Below are 19648 nucleotides of genomic sequence, written 5' to 3'. Positions count from 1 at the left end.
TTGGATCTATGGGGAAATACAAAATAGGTAATTTTGATTACATTCAATTAAAAAGGTTTTGTATTAGCAAAACCAATGCAGCCAAAATCAGAAGGGAAGCAAAAAACTGGGAAACAATTTTTACAATGTTTCTGAAAAGGCCTCATTTCTAAAATATATAAAGAATGGAGTCAATTTTAGAAGAATACAAATCATTCCCCAACTGACAAATGGTCAAAGACATTTTTTATATAAAGAAATTAAAGGCATTTTGAATCATATAGAAAAATACTCTAAATCAACTACTGATTAGAGGAAATGCAAATTAAGACAATTCTGAGATGTCACTTCACACCTTTCACACCTCTCAGATCGGCTAAGATGACAGAAAAAGATAATGACAAATGTTGGAGGGGATGTGGGAAAAGTGGGTCATGAATACATTGTTGGTGGAATTGTGAATGGATCCAAACATTCTGGAGAGCAGTTTGGAACTACGCTCAATGGCCTATAAAACTGTCATGTCCTTTGATCCAACAATTGACTCTACTGGGTCAGTATCTCAAAAAGATCATAAAAGAAGGAAAAGAACCTGCATGTGCCAAAATGTTTGTAGCAACCCTTTTTGTAGATGAAAGGAACTGGAAACTGAGTGGATGCCCATCAGTTAGGGAATGGCTGAATAAGTTATGGTATAACAATGCAATGATATGTTATTGTTCTATATAAGAAATATGAACAGATTGATTTCAGAAAAGCCTGGAAATATTTACAAGAACTGTTGCTAAGTTAAGTGAGAAGAACCAGGAGAACAATGTACATGGCTACAAGAAGATTATATGATGATAAATTGTGATGGACTTGGTTCTTCTTAATAATGAATCACTATTCAAGGTAATTCTGATAGACGTGGGATAGAAAATGCCATCCAAATCCAGAGAGAGAACTATGGAGACTGAATGCAGATCAAAGCATAGTATTTTCATCTTTTCCTATTTATTTGTTTGCTTTTTTCTTTCTAAAGGTTTTTCCTCTTTTGGTGTGGTTTTTCTTGTACAACATGACAAATATGGAAATGTTTTAAAAGATTGCACATATTAAATCTATATTAAAGTATTTGCTGTTTTGGGAAGGAGGAAGGTAAGTAAGGGAGGGAAAAAAGCTTGGAACACAAAATCTTGCAAAAATGAATGTTGAAAACTATATTTGGAAAAATAAAATACATTTGGAAAAAAAAAGAAGTAATAATGAAAAAAGTCTGGTGGATGAGTGGAATAGAACAGGTGCCTGATAAATTACTATTGTTATCTAGTGTTTAATAAACACGAAGATCCAAGATTTTGGGATAACAACTCACTGTTTGACAAATATTGTTGAGAAAATTAGAAAGCAGTTTGGCAGAAATGAGGTATAGACCAGTATCTCACAATGTATATCAAAATAAGGTCAAAATGGGTACATGATTTAGACATAAAAAGCAATATCATAAGTTTACCTCTCAGACATGTGGAAAAAGAAGGAATTCATGGCCAGAGAAGAACTAGAGAACAATATGAAGTGCAAAATGGATAATTTTGATTATGATACATTAAAAAGATTTTGTACCAAAAAACCCAATGCAGCCAAGATTAGAAAGGAAGCAGAAATCTGGGAAAACAATTTTTATATTCAAGAGTTCTGATAAAGGCCTAATTTCTAAAATATATAGAGAATTGATTCACATTTATAATACAAGCTATTCTCCAATTGATAGTCAAAGAATATGAAAAGACAATTTCCAGATAAAGAAATTAAAGCTACTTCTAATCATATGAAAAAACACTCTAAATCACTATTTATTAGAGAAAATGCAAATGAAGACAATTCTGAGGTACCACTATACACCTCTCAGACTAGCTAAAAGACAATGATAAATGTTAGAGAGGATGTGGGAAAACTGGACACTAATATATTGTTGGTGGAACTGTGAAATGATCCAATCATTCTGGAGAGCAATTTGGATCCACTCCATCAAACTGTGCATCCCCTTTAATCCAGCAGTATTTCTACTGGGCTTATATTCCAAAGAGATATTTAAAAAGGGGAAGGGACCCATATGTGCAAAAATGTTTGTGGCAGCCCTGTTTGTAGTGGCTAGAAACTGGAAAATGAATGGATGCCCATCAGTTGGAGAATGACTGAATATGTTATGGCATATGAATGTAATGGAATATTATTGTTCTGTAAGAAATGATTAGCAGACTGATTTCAGAAAATCTCTAAGAGACTTACATGAACTGATGCTAAGTGAAGTGAGTAGAACCAAGAGAATACTATACATGGCAACAAGAAGATTAGGTGATTGATTCAGGCCAATTCTAACAGACTTGTGATGGAGAGAGCCATCTGGCTCCAGAAAGAGGGTTATGAGGATTGAATGTGGATCACAACATAGTATTTTCACCTTTTTTGTTGTTGTTTGCTTCCTTTTGTTCTTCCTCATTTTTTTCCTTTTTGATCTGATTTTTCTTGTGCAGCATGATATTTGTGGTAATAGGTTTAGAAGAATTGCACATGTTTAGATTATATTAGATTTCTGTCTAGGGGAGGGTAGGGGGAAAGGAAAAAAAAATTGAACACATGATTTTAAAGGGTAAATGTTAAAAACTGTTTTTGCATGTATTTTGAAAATAAAATTACTAAATTTAAAAAAAAGAATACCAATTACAAACTCAACAACAACAAAAAAAGAATAATATCATAAGCAAATTAGAGAAGCATAGAATAGTTTACCTTTCAGATCTATGGATAAGAGAAAAATTTATGACCAAACAAGAGATAGAGAACACTAAAATACAAAATGGATAATTTTAATTACATTAAATTTAAAATCTGTAAAATCTATAACAACAAAATCAAAGTAGCCAACATTAGAAGAAGAAAGCTAGAGAAAATTTTTACAGCAAGTTTATTTGTTAAAGATTCCATTTCTCAAATATGTAGAGAAACAAATCAAAATTTTTAAGAATAAGTCATTTCCTCAAAATATGTCAAGAAGTAGTTTTCAGAAGAAGAAATCAAAGCTGTCTGTAGACACATGGAAAAATGCTTTCAATCACTATTGACTAGAGAAATGCAAATTAAAACAACTCTGAGGAACCACCTCACACTTATCAGATTGGTTAATATGACAAAAAAGGAAAGTAATAAATGTTGGAGAGATTGTGATTGGGACACTAATGGATTGTTGGTTGAAATTCTGAACTAATCCAACTATTTTGGATAACAACTTGGATCTTTTCCCCAAAGGACAATAAAATTATGAATACCCTTGGACCCAGTAATACCACCACTAGATCTATATCCTAAAGAGCTTAGAAAATAAAAAGTCTTATATGTACAAAAATATTTATGGCAGCTATTTCTGTGATGAAAGAATTGGAAATTGAATTGCCCATTAACTGGGAAATAGCTAAATAAATTGTGGTATATGATTGTGATGGAATGCTATGAAAAATGATGAATAGAATGGCTTCAGAAAAACCTGGGAAGGCTAACATGAACTGATGCACAGTGAACTGAGTGGAGTTATGAGATCACTGTACACAGTAATAAGCAATAACTTTGAATGCCTTAGCTATTCTCAGCCATACAGTGATCTAAGACAATTCCAAAGAACATATCATGAAAAATGCTATTCTCAGATATGAGAAAGAGCTGATAGAATATAAATGCAGATTGAAGAATGTCTTTTTTTTTTTTACAATTTTTTTTTTAAAATAGGTTTTTATTTTTAAAATATATGGAAAGACAGTTTTCACCATTTACCCTTGCAAAACCTTGTGTTCCAAATTTTTCTCTCTCCCTTTCTCCCCATTTCCTCCCCTGGACAGCAAGTAATCCAATGTATGTTAAACATGTGCAATTTGAAACATACTTCTTTCTTTATTATTCTTTTTTATGGTCTGTATATTCTTTTAAAACATGGCTAATATGAAAATGTTTTGCATCACTACAAATGTATGACCTACATCAAAGTGCTTATTTTCACCCTGTGACATCTCTGCAAGCCCAGCACTGGTGAGGGCTCATTCAGGGAATTTCTTCTCCTGGGTCCAAACCTAATGTGGGGAGAGATCTGCCCATGGGGGCAGGGAAAGGATGGGAGAGAGGCAGGAGAGAAGTCTAGGCACCTGAGGATAAGGTATTGGGACATACAAAGCAACAAAAGAGTGAAAATACCTTATTCTAATCCCTCAAGCCAGAAAATTCCTCCCCCAGAAAATAACTTTTTTAACCTTATATTATGGCTTGGGGAAAATCTAAATATATGTACACACATATATAAGTGTGTATTCTATAGATAATACATTTTATATACAATTTTATATATTATACATATTATGTAAGGTAAAGTTCATATCACTTTATAAGGTTAATATATGCACAAATATATATATATATATGCATATATACAAGGGATATACACACCCACATGGAGGCAGGCAGGGATTACACTTCATTGTTGCCTCCTCTCTTAAGTACCAAGTAGATGCTTAAATGCTCGTTGACTAAGAATTTATATTCTGGGTCCAGCTCTGCTACTAATTAGCTGCATATCCCTTGGCAAATGACTCAGTTTCCTTAGCTGTAAAAGGAAGGTGATTTCTAAGGTCATCTCTTATGACTAACAGTCTTTCTCAAGTGCTTGTTATATGATGGACACTGTACACAAAGGGAACAAACAATTCTAATTGAAGCAAGTTTGTAACTAGATACCTAGAAGGCAGAGACAGAATGGGGATAAACTAACCGGAAAAGGGAAAGTGTTTGCAGTAGAGGGAAGGGAAAGCTGTCCTGCAGAGGCCAGACTGGAAGACATGGCCGCCATGGCTCGTGTGCCGGCCACCACGCACCCACACTGAGGTGTAAGGCAGGCTGCCACTGTATTCCTCAGTGGAATATGGCTACTGTCAGATGGTTTCACTTCAGTTTGGGGAATATTTCCAACTACTTGGCCCCGGCAACAGCTTCAAACAGGGCAAGTTGGCAGAAAAGGAAAGAGAAGGAAGGGAGAGGAATTAGAGCGGAACATCTAACTAGATTTTAAATGACAAAGGACACGATGTGAACTCCTGGACACAGCTAACAAAAGGCCTGGGGCCGGTCACACCGCCACCATTAAAGGACACAACTGATGGCCACCCAGCAAAGCCTGCCCACATCTGACTGTACCTCCTTCAGTCATTCCCCTCCTGAGGGCAAGGACCGGGCCAAAACTCACCAGGATTTAATTCCTATTCAGATCAATTCTAATTCCCCAGAAAAGTCACTAGAACTTTCCCTTTCCCAAATAGATCCCAGAACACGAGCTTCTTCCAACAATTCTGAAGTCTGTCATTTAAATTAAGCTTATTAAAGAAGATGCAGAAAGTTCTGTTTGGCCATGGGAGAGAAGGTCGGGAGCTAGGAAGGAGGATGACAAAGGAAAAGACACAGCCTCTGCCCTCCAGAGGTTTACAACCTAATGGAAGATGAGAGAAGTGAAAATACCCAGACAGGAAGGGGAACTGGACCTATGGCAGAGGGAACTCCAACAGGAGAAAATCCCCTTAGCAGTGCAGCAGTGGAGCCCGCAGGGACCGGGCCAGGATCACTGGGCCCACCTGCAGCCGAGGCCTCCCCACACATTCGCATCTTAGAAGAATCGAGGAGATGACAGAGAGAGGAAAGGGAGGGCTACAGGCATGGGGGGGGGGTGGGTCCTGGCTCAGCCTTCAGAGCTCACTAGGGAATCCCTTCCACTTCTCTCAGTCTCCTCCCTGGTAAGAACAGGAATACAATCCTTGCAAAATCTCCCTTAGAGAGAATGTGGACCATGGAGTCACTGTAGGCAGGGGCACAGTCTGGGGGAAGGGGGAGAAGAGGGTGCCGGACACACCCAGGGAGACCCCATGGCGCTGAGCAGGGAAGTTAGCGGATCACCCACAGGCCTGTCCTTGGCAGAGCGCCCGGCTTGCTACTGCTCCCCAAAGGAGGTGGGCAGGGGGTGGGCAGCCAGAGGGGTGGAGGGGTTCCCCTCAGACCCCCCCTCCTGCCCTGGGACACATCTGGCGCATGGTGAGCGCTGAGTAAACTTTAAAGAGCATCTAACAACCTGCAGGCCCTATTCCTGGATGTGCCGGAGTGCAGGGGGGCAGCGCAGGAGCAGAAATCCCGGAGGCAGGAGCATGCCTTGGGACCGCTTACCTCCAAAGTTAGCCAGCCTCCCGATCCGTGTGACTGGCACCTTCCGCTCCCGGGCCCGCTCACTTAACTGAAAGGAGGAAAAAGAAAGTCATGGGATGGCTAAGCATGGGCCACAAGGATGGGGGGAGAGGGGAGGACCAGCGCTGGCCCAGAAGAGTCAGCTAAACCCACCGTGTCCTCCGCAGTGTCAGGGACTCCAGAAGACCCACAAGTGCAGGGCTATGGAAAGCCAGGGAAGGAGCCCCAGGCCACAGAAGGCCCAAAATTAATCCAGGGTCAAGACCCAAGCCAAGGCCCTTCTAGCAGTCTGTAGTTTGATAGGAGGCAGTAGGAAAGTGCTGGGTCTGGAGCAGGGAAGACTGCTGACCCTTCCCGCTCAAGTGACCCTGGGAGTCATATGGTCTCTCTAGGCCTCAGCTCCCTCATCCTGGGTCCCCTCCATATGCCCTGGGCTCAAGGGGGGCCCATCTTCCTGACCCCAGCTGAGAGAGAAGCAACCATGACACACCATGGGCATTTGAGCTGGGGGGGCCTTGGGATTTCTGCTGGAGAAGGCTGCCAGGTCCCAGGCCCTCCAAGGAGAACTGCCCCAGGTACAAACAGAAAGCACAGAGCAAAGGCCCAGAGGCCAGTGGCCAGCCCAGAATGTTAATGAGCCCCCTTCCTTCTGGGATGCAGTTCTTTCTGCCCTTGAGCCAGGATCAGAGGGGCGGGGGGGGGGGGGGGGGGGGAGGGAGTAAGGGAGGGAAAGGAGGAGGGGAGGGCAGCGTGCTAGGCTCATCCAATCCACAGCTACATGGACCCTCCAGCCAACTCTTAAAGGATGGAGGAAAGCAATGGGCTAAAAAGAGTTTCTTGCCCTTGAAACTGGCTCTTTAGTAGGACTAGTGCAAGGGTAGCGAGCATTTCTACAATGCTCTTTCTCAGTCCTCTCTCTTCCGAGCATCACAAGCCCCTGGGGAGGTGGGCGCCATTGTTTGCTTCCTTTTACAGGTGAGGAAGCTGAAGCGACAGAGATAGAGCCAGTTGCCCAGCATCTGGGACTGGGCTGGCATCTGGGTCTCCTTCTCGGCCCAGCGCTCCACCCATCTGGACCGCCTAACTGCCTCTCTAAATATGATGTGTGTAGCACCCCCACCCCCACATCCGATCTCAGTCTCTCTGGCCAGAGCACAGCAGCTCCACTCAGCCAGCACCATGGCACATCAGCCGTGGGAGCTAGTCTGCGGCCCAGCGGGCCCCCCTCCCAGAAGCGCCCCACCCCCACACCTGGGACGACAGATTTAAGAGAAATGGCCAGTCGGGCCTAACTCGCAGCAGCATGAAGGCCTGAGTTCGAGATTAACCAGTCAGAGCCCAGCAGTGTCAGGGTTACCATTACAGCCTGCCCCACCACACTCAGTCTGAGAAGGTGGCTTTCCCAGAGTGTGGAGGGGGGAGAAAAGGGTGGGACGGGGAGGGCTTCCTGAGGCCTATTTTCTATCAACACACCTGAGAGAGTAGCTTACCCACCTGGGTCTGAGAGGAGGGAGGATAAGGAAGAGAATGAGACCTCCACCTTAAGACCTTTTTTAAGGATCTGATCTTGGGTCTCTACCCTCTATACTAATAGCTATAGACTCCAGACTGCTGTAATATTTCCATCAACACAGTCTATACTTCTAGAAGTTAAAATTAGATTTATAAGTTACATTACTACTATTAACGATGGTGATGATGACAATGATAATGATAAAATGACCACAGTAACAGTACCGCCTTTCTCCTAAGAAGAGGTTGAAGTGTTTCCTATAGATGGGCACATTTATCCTCATTCGGGACCAGAGAACTAGGAGTCAAATCCTGGCTTAGCTGATAAGTCCCTGTGTGGCCTTGAGCAAGCTGCCTCTCCTCAGGGGGTCAGTTCTTTCCCCTGTAAACTGAACCGGCTGGACTGGAAGATTTCAAAGGTTCCTTCTAAGGACCCTTCTAAGTTTCAGGACTTGTTAGCTGATCAGCTTACAGCCATCTTCCCTGGTAAGCCAGAGGCAAGGAAACAGCTATCAAAGGAAGCAGGGGAAGACCACAAAGCCCCCACCTCCCTTTCTGCTCCATGTTGCATACACCTCAGAAATTGCTACTTGAACACGGGACTCCAGCCTTGCCGCCGCCACACTCTTAGGGTAAGGATCCTGCAGTCCATGAAGGTAAATACAGGGCAGAGAAGGGACAGGCCTCCAGAGGAAAAACCCTCCTTTCTTCCTATGCAATGGGACTAAAACTGAACCCTTCACCTGCCCCTTCCCTCCCCATCCCTTTCACCTTCTCCTAGACCCCTAAGATGACCTGTACCTCCCAGACAGATGCCCCTCCAGATGCCAGAGAGAAGCAGCTCGCCAGGGAATGGAGACAACACCAGACCTCCCACCCTCAGCCCCGCTTCCCCACTGTGATAGGCCCCCTCCCGTACCATCTGTTTGTGAGGCTTATTTCCGGCCTGAGCCTTGCTCTGCCGAGCTTTCTCGATATCCTCCGCAGTGAGGCCCCCCACTGAAGACTGGTCCTGGTGGAAAAACCTCCGCGGCACGCCTGAGGCTGCAAACGGGTCCCTAGAGTCCCCAAAAAGTTTCCCATGGATTTTCCCTGAGGCAGGACCAAAGGGCTGGCCCGAAACCCCTGCTTTCCCAAAAGGTCCACTTGAAGCATAAGCAGGGGCAGGGCCCTCTCTGTGGAGCTGGCCAGGAAATGGAGGAGGAGGTGTGGAGGTAGAAAAGTCCGAAGCCCCCTCTGCCTCTGGCTCCGAGGAATGGAATTCAGAGCCTAGATCGTCCCCGGTGTCTGGATACTGCTCTTGGGCCTGATCGGTACCCTGTAAAAAAAAAAAAAAAAAAAAAGTAGATCAAGGTTTCAGAGGAAATAAAGAGGAAGACCTGGCGGGATAACAAGTCTCGCCCACGAAGTCCTGCTCCAGAGCCCCACCTGAAGATAGCACTTCCTGTGACTATCCTGGATTTCTTCTACTCTCAAGGGCTTCTAAGGAAGCAAAACCTACTTTCTCTCTTGATTCCCCATCCATTACACAGAGGCTAGGGAAACTGAATTTTTATTCTGGCTCTGCTGCAAATCTGCCAGGTTGCTTTAGAAGTCAATCAAACTTTGGATTCCCCTCTTTAATACCACGGTCCTCCCATTCCCCACAGAGTTGTGTAAGCAGCATAAGGTGCCTCATGTGTGGAACACTCTTAGGAAGCATTGCCAATAGTTTGGCAGTTCAAATCTAACAAAGAAACCGTGATAGGCAACAGGAATATACAAAAAAGAAAACTTAACATTCCTTCCTCCCCAGGACAGGGGTTCTTCAGCTCTTTTAAGGGGATCTTGGCATAGGGATCTCTTATCAGAAGAATATTTTTAAATACATATAATAAAAGATGGAATTATAAAAGAAACCAGTTATAATGAAACTGCTATAGAATTATTTTTTATAAAAATAAACCCACAGACCCTAGGCTAAGAATCTCTGGACCCAGAAGTACAAGGCACAGTGAGATTGGAGCACAGGAGAGGCGCCCCTGGCAAGTGTTCTAGGAAAACCTGAGGAGGAAAAACACTCTTGTCAGCAGGAGGGATGTCAGAGAAGAGCCCTCTAGGATGAGGAATACTGGAATCGAGAGAGGTTAGACCTGTGGGAACACAAGCAGCAAAGAGACGGCAGAGCCCCAGCAGCCCAGTCTGGTCATTCCCCAATGATGGGGAATAATGTGAAGTAAGGGTAGATCGATGAGTCAGAGTCAAACTTTGGAGGGCCTTAAATATAAGAAGGGGTCACACAAGCCTCTCTCAAGGAGGCCTGTGCTCTCAAGGTCAGGCAATCCTGATGAGCAAGAGGAGGCTCCAGATCTCTAGACTTTGAGATCCATGTTATTCCCATTAATTGACCCTCAGTGACCTTGAGTTCTGCTTTCTCACCATACTGGGCCAATTCCCCATCTGCATAAGCAGGTTAATCACAGTCATATGTGGCCCTTCTAGACTAGCAGATCCTAGGGGAAAAGTCACACTGGAGATGACCAAAACAGAACTAACCAAACAGTTAACATGGGAACCTTAACATCAGAGGACAAAAGAAAACTTGGTTTTAGAATGCATTATATGACTTGGGAAGGGGTAGATGTATCAATGTATCAACCAATCAACTATTTATTAAGTGCCTGGCACAGAGGGGCAATGACAATGTAAGGGATGTGTGGGGGAAAGTAAGCTCCTTTAATCCAAAAGACAACATATACACATATGCATACATAAATAGACAAAATAAAAACAAAATCATTTTGAGAAAAGATGCTAGTAGACAGAAGGTGCAAAAGGGGCTCAGGTAGAAGGGGTGCCTGTCAACTGGGAAGTGGACAATAAAGCTGTGATATATGACTGGGATAGAATACTCCTGTGCTACAAGAAATGAGGAGCTCAATGATCTTTAAAAAATATGGCTAGATCTGCATGAAAGTGAAATGAGCCTAACCAAGACAACATTATAAGCAGTAACAACAAAATTATTTTAAGAACAACTTTGAATAACTAAATCATTTTGACTATTATAAATACCCAAACTTAACTACAAAGGACCATTGAAAGAAGGCACTATCTACATCCAGAAAAAGAACTGATAAATAGATGTATAGGATAGTTTTACATATGTATACATATTTGTGTCTAAGGGTAGCCATCTCTAGGGTAGGGGGGAAGGACAAAAGGGAAAAAAAGTTACACAAGAATTTTATTATATATTTAAAAGAAATAGCAAGTTATATGTAGCAGATTTGCAGTTTTATGTACAGTGATCTTTTTTCTATTCTACTTTGTTATAGAAATGCTTGTTTTAGTTTTTAAGTTTGAAATAAAATAAATTCTTTTAAATGGTGCTTAGTCTGAACTCTGAAAGAAATGAGGGGTTTTAAGAGGCGGCAGTGTTAAGAAAAGATGCATTCCAGGAGCGGAAAGAGTCTGTTCAAAGACAGGCAGATGAGTAAGGGATACTCGATAGTGAAATAACATATAGTGAGATAAACAGTACATTATAATAATTTATGAGATAACATCAATGCACTCAACAACTGTTCAAAACTAATTGAAAAATAGTTAGTTCAAGAACAACTAAATAATTTGTTCAATAGTTCAATAGAGTGCTTTAAGGGAAGTAATATAGATTAAGAGTGGATTGGAGTCAAGTTACAAAGTGTTTTGAATGTTGAAGAAAGGTGTTTGAATTTGAACTTAAAAGATAAGAGGAAGCTAGTACAGTATACTGAGGAAGAGAGCAGCCCAATTAGAATTTGTGCTTTATTTATCATTCTAATATTCTTCTTTTAGTCTTTATTCCCTGATCACTTATCAAGTGACAGTGGGGGAAGATACTGCATATCTTGAAGAAAAGCAGATGATGATTAAATCTTTGAAGAATAAAATAAAGGAAGGGATTATTTATCTTCACTATGACGTACCAGATACCACACTAAGTGCTTTTTACAAAGGGGATCTCACTTGATCCTCACAACACCTTGGGTAGGTCCAAGAAGTGTCCGAGGTTGCCCCGGGCTCCATCACCGTGCTATCGGCTGCCTCTACTATACACTCCATGGTCAGTGACCATGGGTGTCCAAGGCAGGACCACAGGCACTTACCTGTCCAGCTCCCCCTGAGAGAGAAGAGTAAGAACAAGGCCCCCGTCTCATGACAGGGCTCTCTTGGCAGCGTGCAGTGTTTAGAAGAGCCTGAACACACACTTGTCAGGGCCAAGGACAGGACAGGAAGCTCTCCCCTCCGCTTACTCTCCAGGGCACCCTGGAGAGGAGGGCAGAGACGGGCTGGGGGCAGGAGGAGGAGCCACAAGTCGCCCAGTTCTTCCTTTATACAGGCAGGGGAGAGGTATTCCTTTTATGGGAGAGTCTGCTGAGAATTCATCCACTCCGGTAGCCCCCCTCTGCCTCTCCAAAGGAAGGGGGGAAAACCAGAGATGTCTTCCCCAGGGAATTCCCTTCTGACCCTGAATTCTCCCAAAGTCTGACAGGTTCCCCGAGAGGAAGTGACCACTGCAAACATGTTTCTGTGGGATATGACAGGTATGAAGAAAACAAGTGGAGAGAGAGTCCTCGACTGGGGAGCAGAGACCCCTCACCTCTCAGCCTGAATGTGCCTTTCTCCTCCCCCCACACAGCCCCCACCTTAGGCCTCAGCTTCCTCGTGTGGAAAAGAAGGGGACTGGACAAGTGACCTATAAAGTCTACGACTAAAGAGACAGAATCTAAAAGGAGAATTTGAAAGAGTTGGCAGTGGGTAGAGGAGGGGAGGGAATAAAAGAATTACACTACACAGATAACAAACACATTGCAACTGAAATTAAGACCAAGGAACTCTCAAAGTGTGACAAGCTCTGGGCACCAAACTTGTAAACGTGCTCTGTGCTGTCCATTTTTCACTTACAACTTTCAGCTCAAAAACAGACCAAAAAGCTGGAGGAGTTCTGGGCACGGATGGCTAAAAATAATAACAATAACAACAATAATAATAACCAAGCTCCTCCCTCCCTGTGCCCAGGCTGTACCCTGCCTCTTGACCCCAGAAGTAGGGAAGGGTTCTGACAGTTTGCTTGGCTCACTACTCTGTTCCCGCAGAAAGCTCCTGCAGTGGAGGGCTGCGCACGACCCGGGGCCGGTGGCGCTGCCCAGAGCAGACAGCTGACCCACTTGTCTCTAGAATAGTCCAGAAGCCGGGCTGGGGTCCCTCAAGGCTCCACTGGTTTTGTGGGAGCAGTGATAAAGACTGTAAAATGCAACCACCTGAGCCCACTCTGACCTTGAGGCCATCAGATGGAGTGGGTGCAAGCATGTGACCAAGAGGCCCCTCCCTGCTTTCCATCCAACTGAGCCTGTGCCCCAGGAGGGAGCCCGTTGGTCCTGCCGCCCATCTCCCAGGCTGGCTGGCCTTGGCAGATCCAAGCTATTGGGGAAGGGTGACCTCATGCTAGGGCCCTGCCCAGAAAGCTTCAGGATAGTGAGGATGGCTTTCAGCCCCTCCAACCTAGTTCAGAATGGCGGAAAGTGCAGGGCAGTGCAGAGTCCTGAAGCCAGAGGGCCTCGGTCAGTCCCTCCATTTCCTTGCCCGTAAAACAAGAGTCACTTTGAGCTCTGACAGCCTATTTCTTCCCCAGAATCCAGGCGACACAGTGAGATCCTGCCCCCCATTTTTAGAGGGAGAGAGAACCTAAATAGCCTGGCCCACGCCGCAGTGAGGGAGGCCACCAGGACATGGCTTTAATCGCCAATCCTACAATGGGCTTGGGCCCCGCCTGGAGATCGCCGTGCACTTCCACCACTTCCTTCCCCCCCACCAGAAAGGACATGTAGAAAGAGGAGCCAACTTACCTGCACTCTTGCCATGACGGCGCTGAACTGCTGCTCGGCCGTGGTCTGCAGGGCCCTGGCGGCTGTGATCATCTCGCCGCCAAAGCCCAGGTACTGCAGCTGGGTCTCCAGGACAGCTTGCGTCAGCTTGGCTAAGCCTTTGATCACCATGATGGCGTCCCCCAACATGGCGGACTGCTGTTAAGGCTGAAGGAGAAGAACACATCAGAGAAGATGCTTCCCGACCACAGAAAGGCAGCCTCCCAGGCCCAGAGCTGGATAACTCAGACTACTAACATAGCCCGTGCAGACGCTTTGACCGTCCCTAAACAAATGGTGACTGACATTTCATCTATTCCCTGAAATGAGTTAAGAGTTACCTCCCTTTGGTCCAGATTGGCTGGGAGAGTGACACAGATGTGATCAGAGCCTTGGGCAGCTTCTGGCATGAATATCCAATAGTCTTAGCGGCTCTGAGGGCAAAGGCCACCAAACCCAGAAATCCCTAAAGTGTCCAAGGGGTACCCCCAGGTCAAGGGAATGAACATTTATGAAGTGCCTAATACCCACTCATTTGCTCCTGTGGTTATCCCCATTTTACAGATGAAGACACTGTGATAGAAAACATTTAAGTGATTTGCCCAGGATCCTACAGCTAGCAGGAACTTGGGTCTTGTTGGCTCCAGACTCAAGGCCACCCAGCTGATGGGACCGCCCACTTGCAGACTCTTCACATGACCCCCATTAATTAAATTAATCTTCTGTCAAAACTGATTTAGATAACTACAACAACCCAATGATTGATTCTGAGAGAGGGGATAGCTCTTTCCCATGGATAGACCTGCCTCTCCCCTCCCCTTCCCCACCATGTCATCCTAGGAGACACAGAACATTCCCACACTAGGGGCAGAGTCTGGGTCGAAAGGTCTGTCCTTTGGACCACAGTCAAGTGACTGGGGCAGGTCACAAACATACTCACAATCATGTTCCAAGCCCATCTTTATCTAAGGAAGAGGGAGGGATAGAGAAAGAAACAAGGGGACAGCTGGTGAGGACCCCAGAGACAGGAGGACGGCCTGCCCCCAGGGGCCCACTCTAGCCACACCAGGGCCAGGACCAAGTGGCCCAAGGCCAGCTGTCCCAAGGCCTTGACAGCTCACCGAGACTCTCCCACCACAAGGCCCCAAGATTCACGATCATTTTTTCTGTTTACAGATGAGAAAACAGAGCCCGCAGAGGTTTCTGGGCCGTAGTAGAATCAGTCATTTCATTTCCCACACAGCAAGCAGCCAGGTGGACTGGGACCCTCCCCGCTTTGAACCCTGTGTTCTGCTCACCACGTCTGTCCCCTTCCTGGATTGTTTTCCTAAATAACTAGGACAGGGATTTAACACTCATATGGTGGGAACGTTATATGCTCCAATGCAAAGGAAGCACAAAATGACTCAAGATTCTTTTACCCCCCCACCCCAAAAGACACCAAGCCACACTTAAGAATCTCTTCCATAATAGTCAAAAACAAAAGGCAGAGGGTGATGTGGCAAAGCCCACGTAGGCTTGATTTCACTGAAAATAACGACTGACTCAATGGCATTTGGGGCTGCACGCTGAGCCGTCTCATGGGCCCCTGTCCTCTTCTTCCTGGATGGTTTTCAAGTCATGATTCATATGGACTAGAAGAGCTTAACCACACCTGACTTACTTTCCTACCAGAAAAGGCAGCCCGACTGATCTCCTTCCCAAAAAGGAAAGCTGGAGAAGCCCAGGTGAGGACAGAGTGGAGGCGGAGGGGCACAGTGGGAAGAGCCCTGGCTCCACTGTCCACCTCTTCATGGTCCCCATTAAGGTTATCTTGGCAGGGATGCTGGAGAGGCTAGCCCTCTCCTTTGCAAGCTTATTTAACAGGTGAGAAAACTGACGCAGACAGGGAAGTGTCTAGGTCGGGGCTAGGGAGGAGGAGTCTCCTGGGCTCTGGGCACAGCCCTCTATCCCCTGGGCCCCTCCGGCCCCACGAGCACTTTCTCCTCAAAATGCAAGGAAACAGTGTGAAGTCTGGCACATGACAGGCACTTAAATGCTCATAGACTGACTGACTGATGTAAGAAAAAACTCTTCAATACTTAAGAAACACATGGCCTCACATGTCATGGGGGAACATAAGCAGTTTCAAGTCAAAAAACAAGCAAACAAATAAAAACAAAAGAGTACTCTTACAAACTCATTTCCCTATCACTTTAATTCACAATTTCAATTCCACAATTACTAAGAATTTATTAATTTATGTCACCCTCCTTACAAAGTGGGTGACAGAGGCTCAGAGAGGCATCTGTACTTAGCTAAAGTCACACATCTGGGAAGTGGCAACCTCAGCCCTTAGCACAGGCCCTGGCATTGAGGAAGGACTGAATCAGTACTACTGGACTGGTATGAAAGAATCTCAAAAGTAGGAGAAAATTCTGACAGTCTCTGGTCCAACCTTACGAATCTCTTATACAACAGACCCCCAAAGTTGTCACTAAGTAGCTTGAAGAGCTCAAGCATTAGGGGTAGAAACGGGTCTGAATCCTGGCTCCAACAATGACTGGCTTTATGACCACTGACACATCCCTCAAGCTCTCAGGCCTTAGGTCCCTCATCGGTTAAAAACAGAAATGGTAACAACTAGCATTTATATGAAAATTTAAGGATTTGATCTCCATAACAACCCTGGGAGAGAAGTACTATAATTATTCCCATTTATAGATGAAGAAACTGAGTCAGTAGTTGTGACTTCCCCAGGATTACATAACTAGTCTGGACCTCCTAAGTCCATCCACTGTGATAACTGGCTATTTATATAATCCCACCCACATTATGGACTTGCCCATAGATTTTACTATAAGGAAAATATTTTGGCAAATGTAAAGCATGTAAATGTGAAAGGTGGTGACTGTTACTTACTAATTGTGATCGCAAGTCTTCCCGTTCTGAACTTTAGTTGCCCAAATTGTCAAATGAGGAGAGTGGATGAGTGTGTTGAACTGGAGAGTATCATGAGATCCTTTTCAGTTATAAATCCATATTCCTATAATCTCTTTATGATCTTATATCAATCATATTTCCACACATAACTCCCCCAGAGAGCAGAGCCATCCCTTATAATGATGGGCTGACAGAAAGCAGTAAGTGGGTGCAGGTAGGGAAGGAAGGCCATTCAGTAAAACTAACCAGCACAACATCAGAACCCAAGGCTCCAAATCCACCCAAGAAGGGAAGGAGTTGCATTTTCTCCTCCCTTCCTTCAGGCCAAACTTGGTCCTGAACCCTGAGATCTGAAGCTACTACTCTTCCCACTTACATCATTTTGGTAGCTACATCAAGGACTTTCCTGATTGTGCTAACTTCATTTTGCATCAGTTCATCTAAGTCTTCCCATTTAAGTCTTTCTCTGAGTTCTTCACTCTTTTTGTCTCTTATGGCACAAGGTCATCCTATCACATCCATGCACACAATTTGTTTGTTCCCAATCAATGGACATCTACTTTGTTTCTCTGCTATCAAAAATAGCGTACTGTAAATACTTTAGCATATATGGAGTCTCCCTTTCTGTCTTTGATCTCCTTGGAACAGATAGATGCTTACAAGTGGGATCTCTGAGTCAAAATGCATAAACATGTTAGCTACTTCCTCAGGAAATCCAAATTACCTTCCAAAATGGTTGCACTTGAGCAGCAAGAGACCACCAGTGATGTTAGCATTTTGTTTTTATTCCCCAGCAAAAGGCTGCTCCACTTAAAGGTGACTGCTAGGAACTATTTCACTTAAAAATTTTTTATTATAAGAGGGAAAGGAAAAAGCAGTGACAGGGATCCTCCAGAGAAACAAGAACAGCCTCTCATTTTAGCTCTACTCTCAAAAAGAAAGGAAGAAAAGCAGAGAGCAGCCTCTATGTAGAACAGAAGAAAGAGAACTTTGCTAATGCAAAGAACTACTAAAAGAGAACATTTTCCAATGTTCTCATTAAAAGGTTTCTCACGGTTTTTGCCCTCGTCTCTTTCTTACTTCTGCACAATTCTGGTTTTGACCTGAAATGGAAGCTTTTTATCCTCTCCCTTCCTTTCCTATTATCCCCTTAAGAATATGAAAAAACAAACATACACTCCAATAAATAAGATTAAAAGTATCCAGGATTATAGGCTCACTAGGAGGCCTGTAAAATTCCACTTCAAGAAGTTTTCTGAAGGGAGCTAGGGATACTGGGACAAAGTAAGGGGGGTGGGATGTTTATTGATGGTATTAGATGGAGACCTGGGGCAGCCTTTCTCTTGTTACTTACTGCTCAGTAGGGAAATGTTTCTTTTATTAATACACCAGTTTCTTTTTTGCTTGTTTTCTTTAATTAAAAACTGTCTTCTTCATGTCTTTTAAAGTTTTGCTTTCCTCTTTTTTTAATCATCAGAAAAAAAAGGCTGGCTGTTTCTTAACAGCTGCTTAGCAGGGAAGCAGGAATGAAATACATGAATGGAAATCTGCCCTCATTTCTGCAGACCTGCCTCTCAAATAAGGATTATTCCAGTGTCTTTATACAATTTAAGGAAGGGTCTATGATAGACGGAAATATATTCTTATCAACTTTCTCAGACAAGTGAACAAAAACACCATAAAAGAGCAAACACCCACATATACAGAAGTAAGCCTATTCCCTCTCCCATCCACTCAATTCTCCTAAGCTGGTCCCAGTCAGAGATACAAACTGGTGAAAAGATACTCTTATAGTAAGAAACCCAATGTTATAGTTGTTCATTTTAGTTCAGAGATGCCTCAAACTATGATTCTAACAAAAAAGTTTTTTTTCCAGGGAGGTAATTCAGGCCAGTTCAATGATCTTGTGATGGAGAGAGACATATGCACCCAGAGAGAGGACAGTGGGAACTGAATGTGGATCACAACATAGCATCTTCACCTTTTATGCTGTTTTTGCTTGCATTTTGTTTTCTTTCTCATTTTTTTTATCTGATTTTATTTGTGCAGCATAATTGTGGAAATGTTTAGAAGAATTTCACATTTAACATATTAGATTACTTGCCATCTAGGGGAGAGGTGAAGGGAAGGGAGGAAGAAAAAAAATTTGGAATACTGTAATGTTCAGGATAGCTTTCTGGAGGTCCTCGAGATTATCCTGAGTCTTTGGTTTTAGTGGAGAAATGATGAAGGCAGGACAGCCACCAGGAGGATGGTCTATGATGGAATGTCTCATTCCCAGTCTGTCTCAACCCTTAAATACCTTGGTATGACTACATCATTACAGCACACTATGTATGTGTGAACTAGAGAATCATCATCTCATCAATTCCACTGAGTTAACATCTTGTTGTAAGTATCCTTGTTTCAAGTAGACTTCTCCAAAGTTCTGGCCCTCTACAGAACACAAGGATTTGCAAGGATGAGTGTTGAAAATTATCTACGCATATGTTTTGAAATAAAAAGCTTTAATTAAAAAAAGTCTATGTCTTATACATACAGGCATGTTATTTTAGCACAGGCTTTTAAAAGAGGAGGAGACAGGAGAGAAAGAGAGGACAGTTGTACAGGATCTCTAGTGGTCCAGCTTGGTTCTCAAGGGCTAGCTCCAGTGAGGCCAGAAAATGGATCTGGGCTGAACATCCGGCCCCAGCTCATTTACTGGCCAGGAACTGCTTGGACACTTGACAGAGGCCTAGAAATAAATGCACTGTGGCTGCCCACATGAAGCCACGGCCCTTCATCAGGGACAAGAGCTCTGAACAGGAAACCTGGGCACAACAAAAAGGCCACCGTGCCTTGGCCGACCAAAGCTGGACTGGTCAGGAGGACAGGGAGGTTGTGAGCATGCCCAAAACCACTGCTTGCTGAGGTCCCTCGTTTGTCTCCATTATGGTCCTTTTGATTTCAGAGGCCTCTGGGGCTATGACGGCACAGTGCAAGCCCATGAGTATTTAGGGAACAGGATACCTGCTTCCTGAGCTTCCCGAGGAAGGGGAAAGGCAACAAGTTGCAGAGCAGCGCTCACTCAAGGGCAAGAGATGTGGGTTCTCCAATAGCGG

At 44.1% G+C, this 19648-nt stretch overlaps 1 protein-coding gene across 2 annotated transcripts in view; it reads right to left on the bottom strand.

Annotated features, from left to right (window-relative positions):
- Window positions 1-19648, bottom strand: part of COQ8A (coenzyme Q8A) — a 54773-nt gene that overhangs the window by 14543 nt on the left and 20582 nt on the right. For both annotated transcript variants that reach the window (XM_051993425.1, XM_051993426.1), the window contains 3 exons: window positions 13608-13793; window positions 8657-9055; window positions 6208-6274 (listed from right to left, as the gene is read on the bottom strand). In XM_051993425.1, coding sequence (XP_051849385.1) covers window positions 6208-6274; window positions 8657-9055; window positions 13608-13775 — 634 coding nt within the window. In that variant the 5' untranslated portion in view covers window positions 13776-13793. The remainder of the gene's footprint in view (window positions 1-6207; window positions 6275-8656; window positions 9056-13607; window positions 13794-19648) is intronic.

Source organism: Antechinus flavipes, chromosome 4 (assembly GCF_016432865.1).
Source record: "Antechinus flavipes isolate AdamAnt ecotype Samford, QLD, Australia chromosome 4, AdamAnt_v2, whole genome shotgun sequence".
NCBI classification, from domain to species: Eukaryota; Metazoa; Chordata; class Mammalia; order Dasyuromorphia; family Dasyuridae; genus Antechinus; species Antechinus flavipes.
The sequence above is the reverse complement of the archived record's forward strand: the minus strand, read 5'-3'. Positions and strand labels throughout refer to the sequence as shown.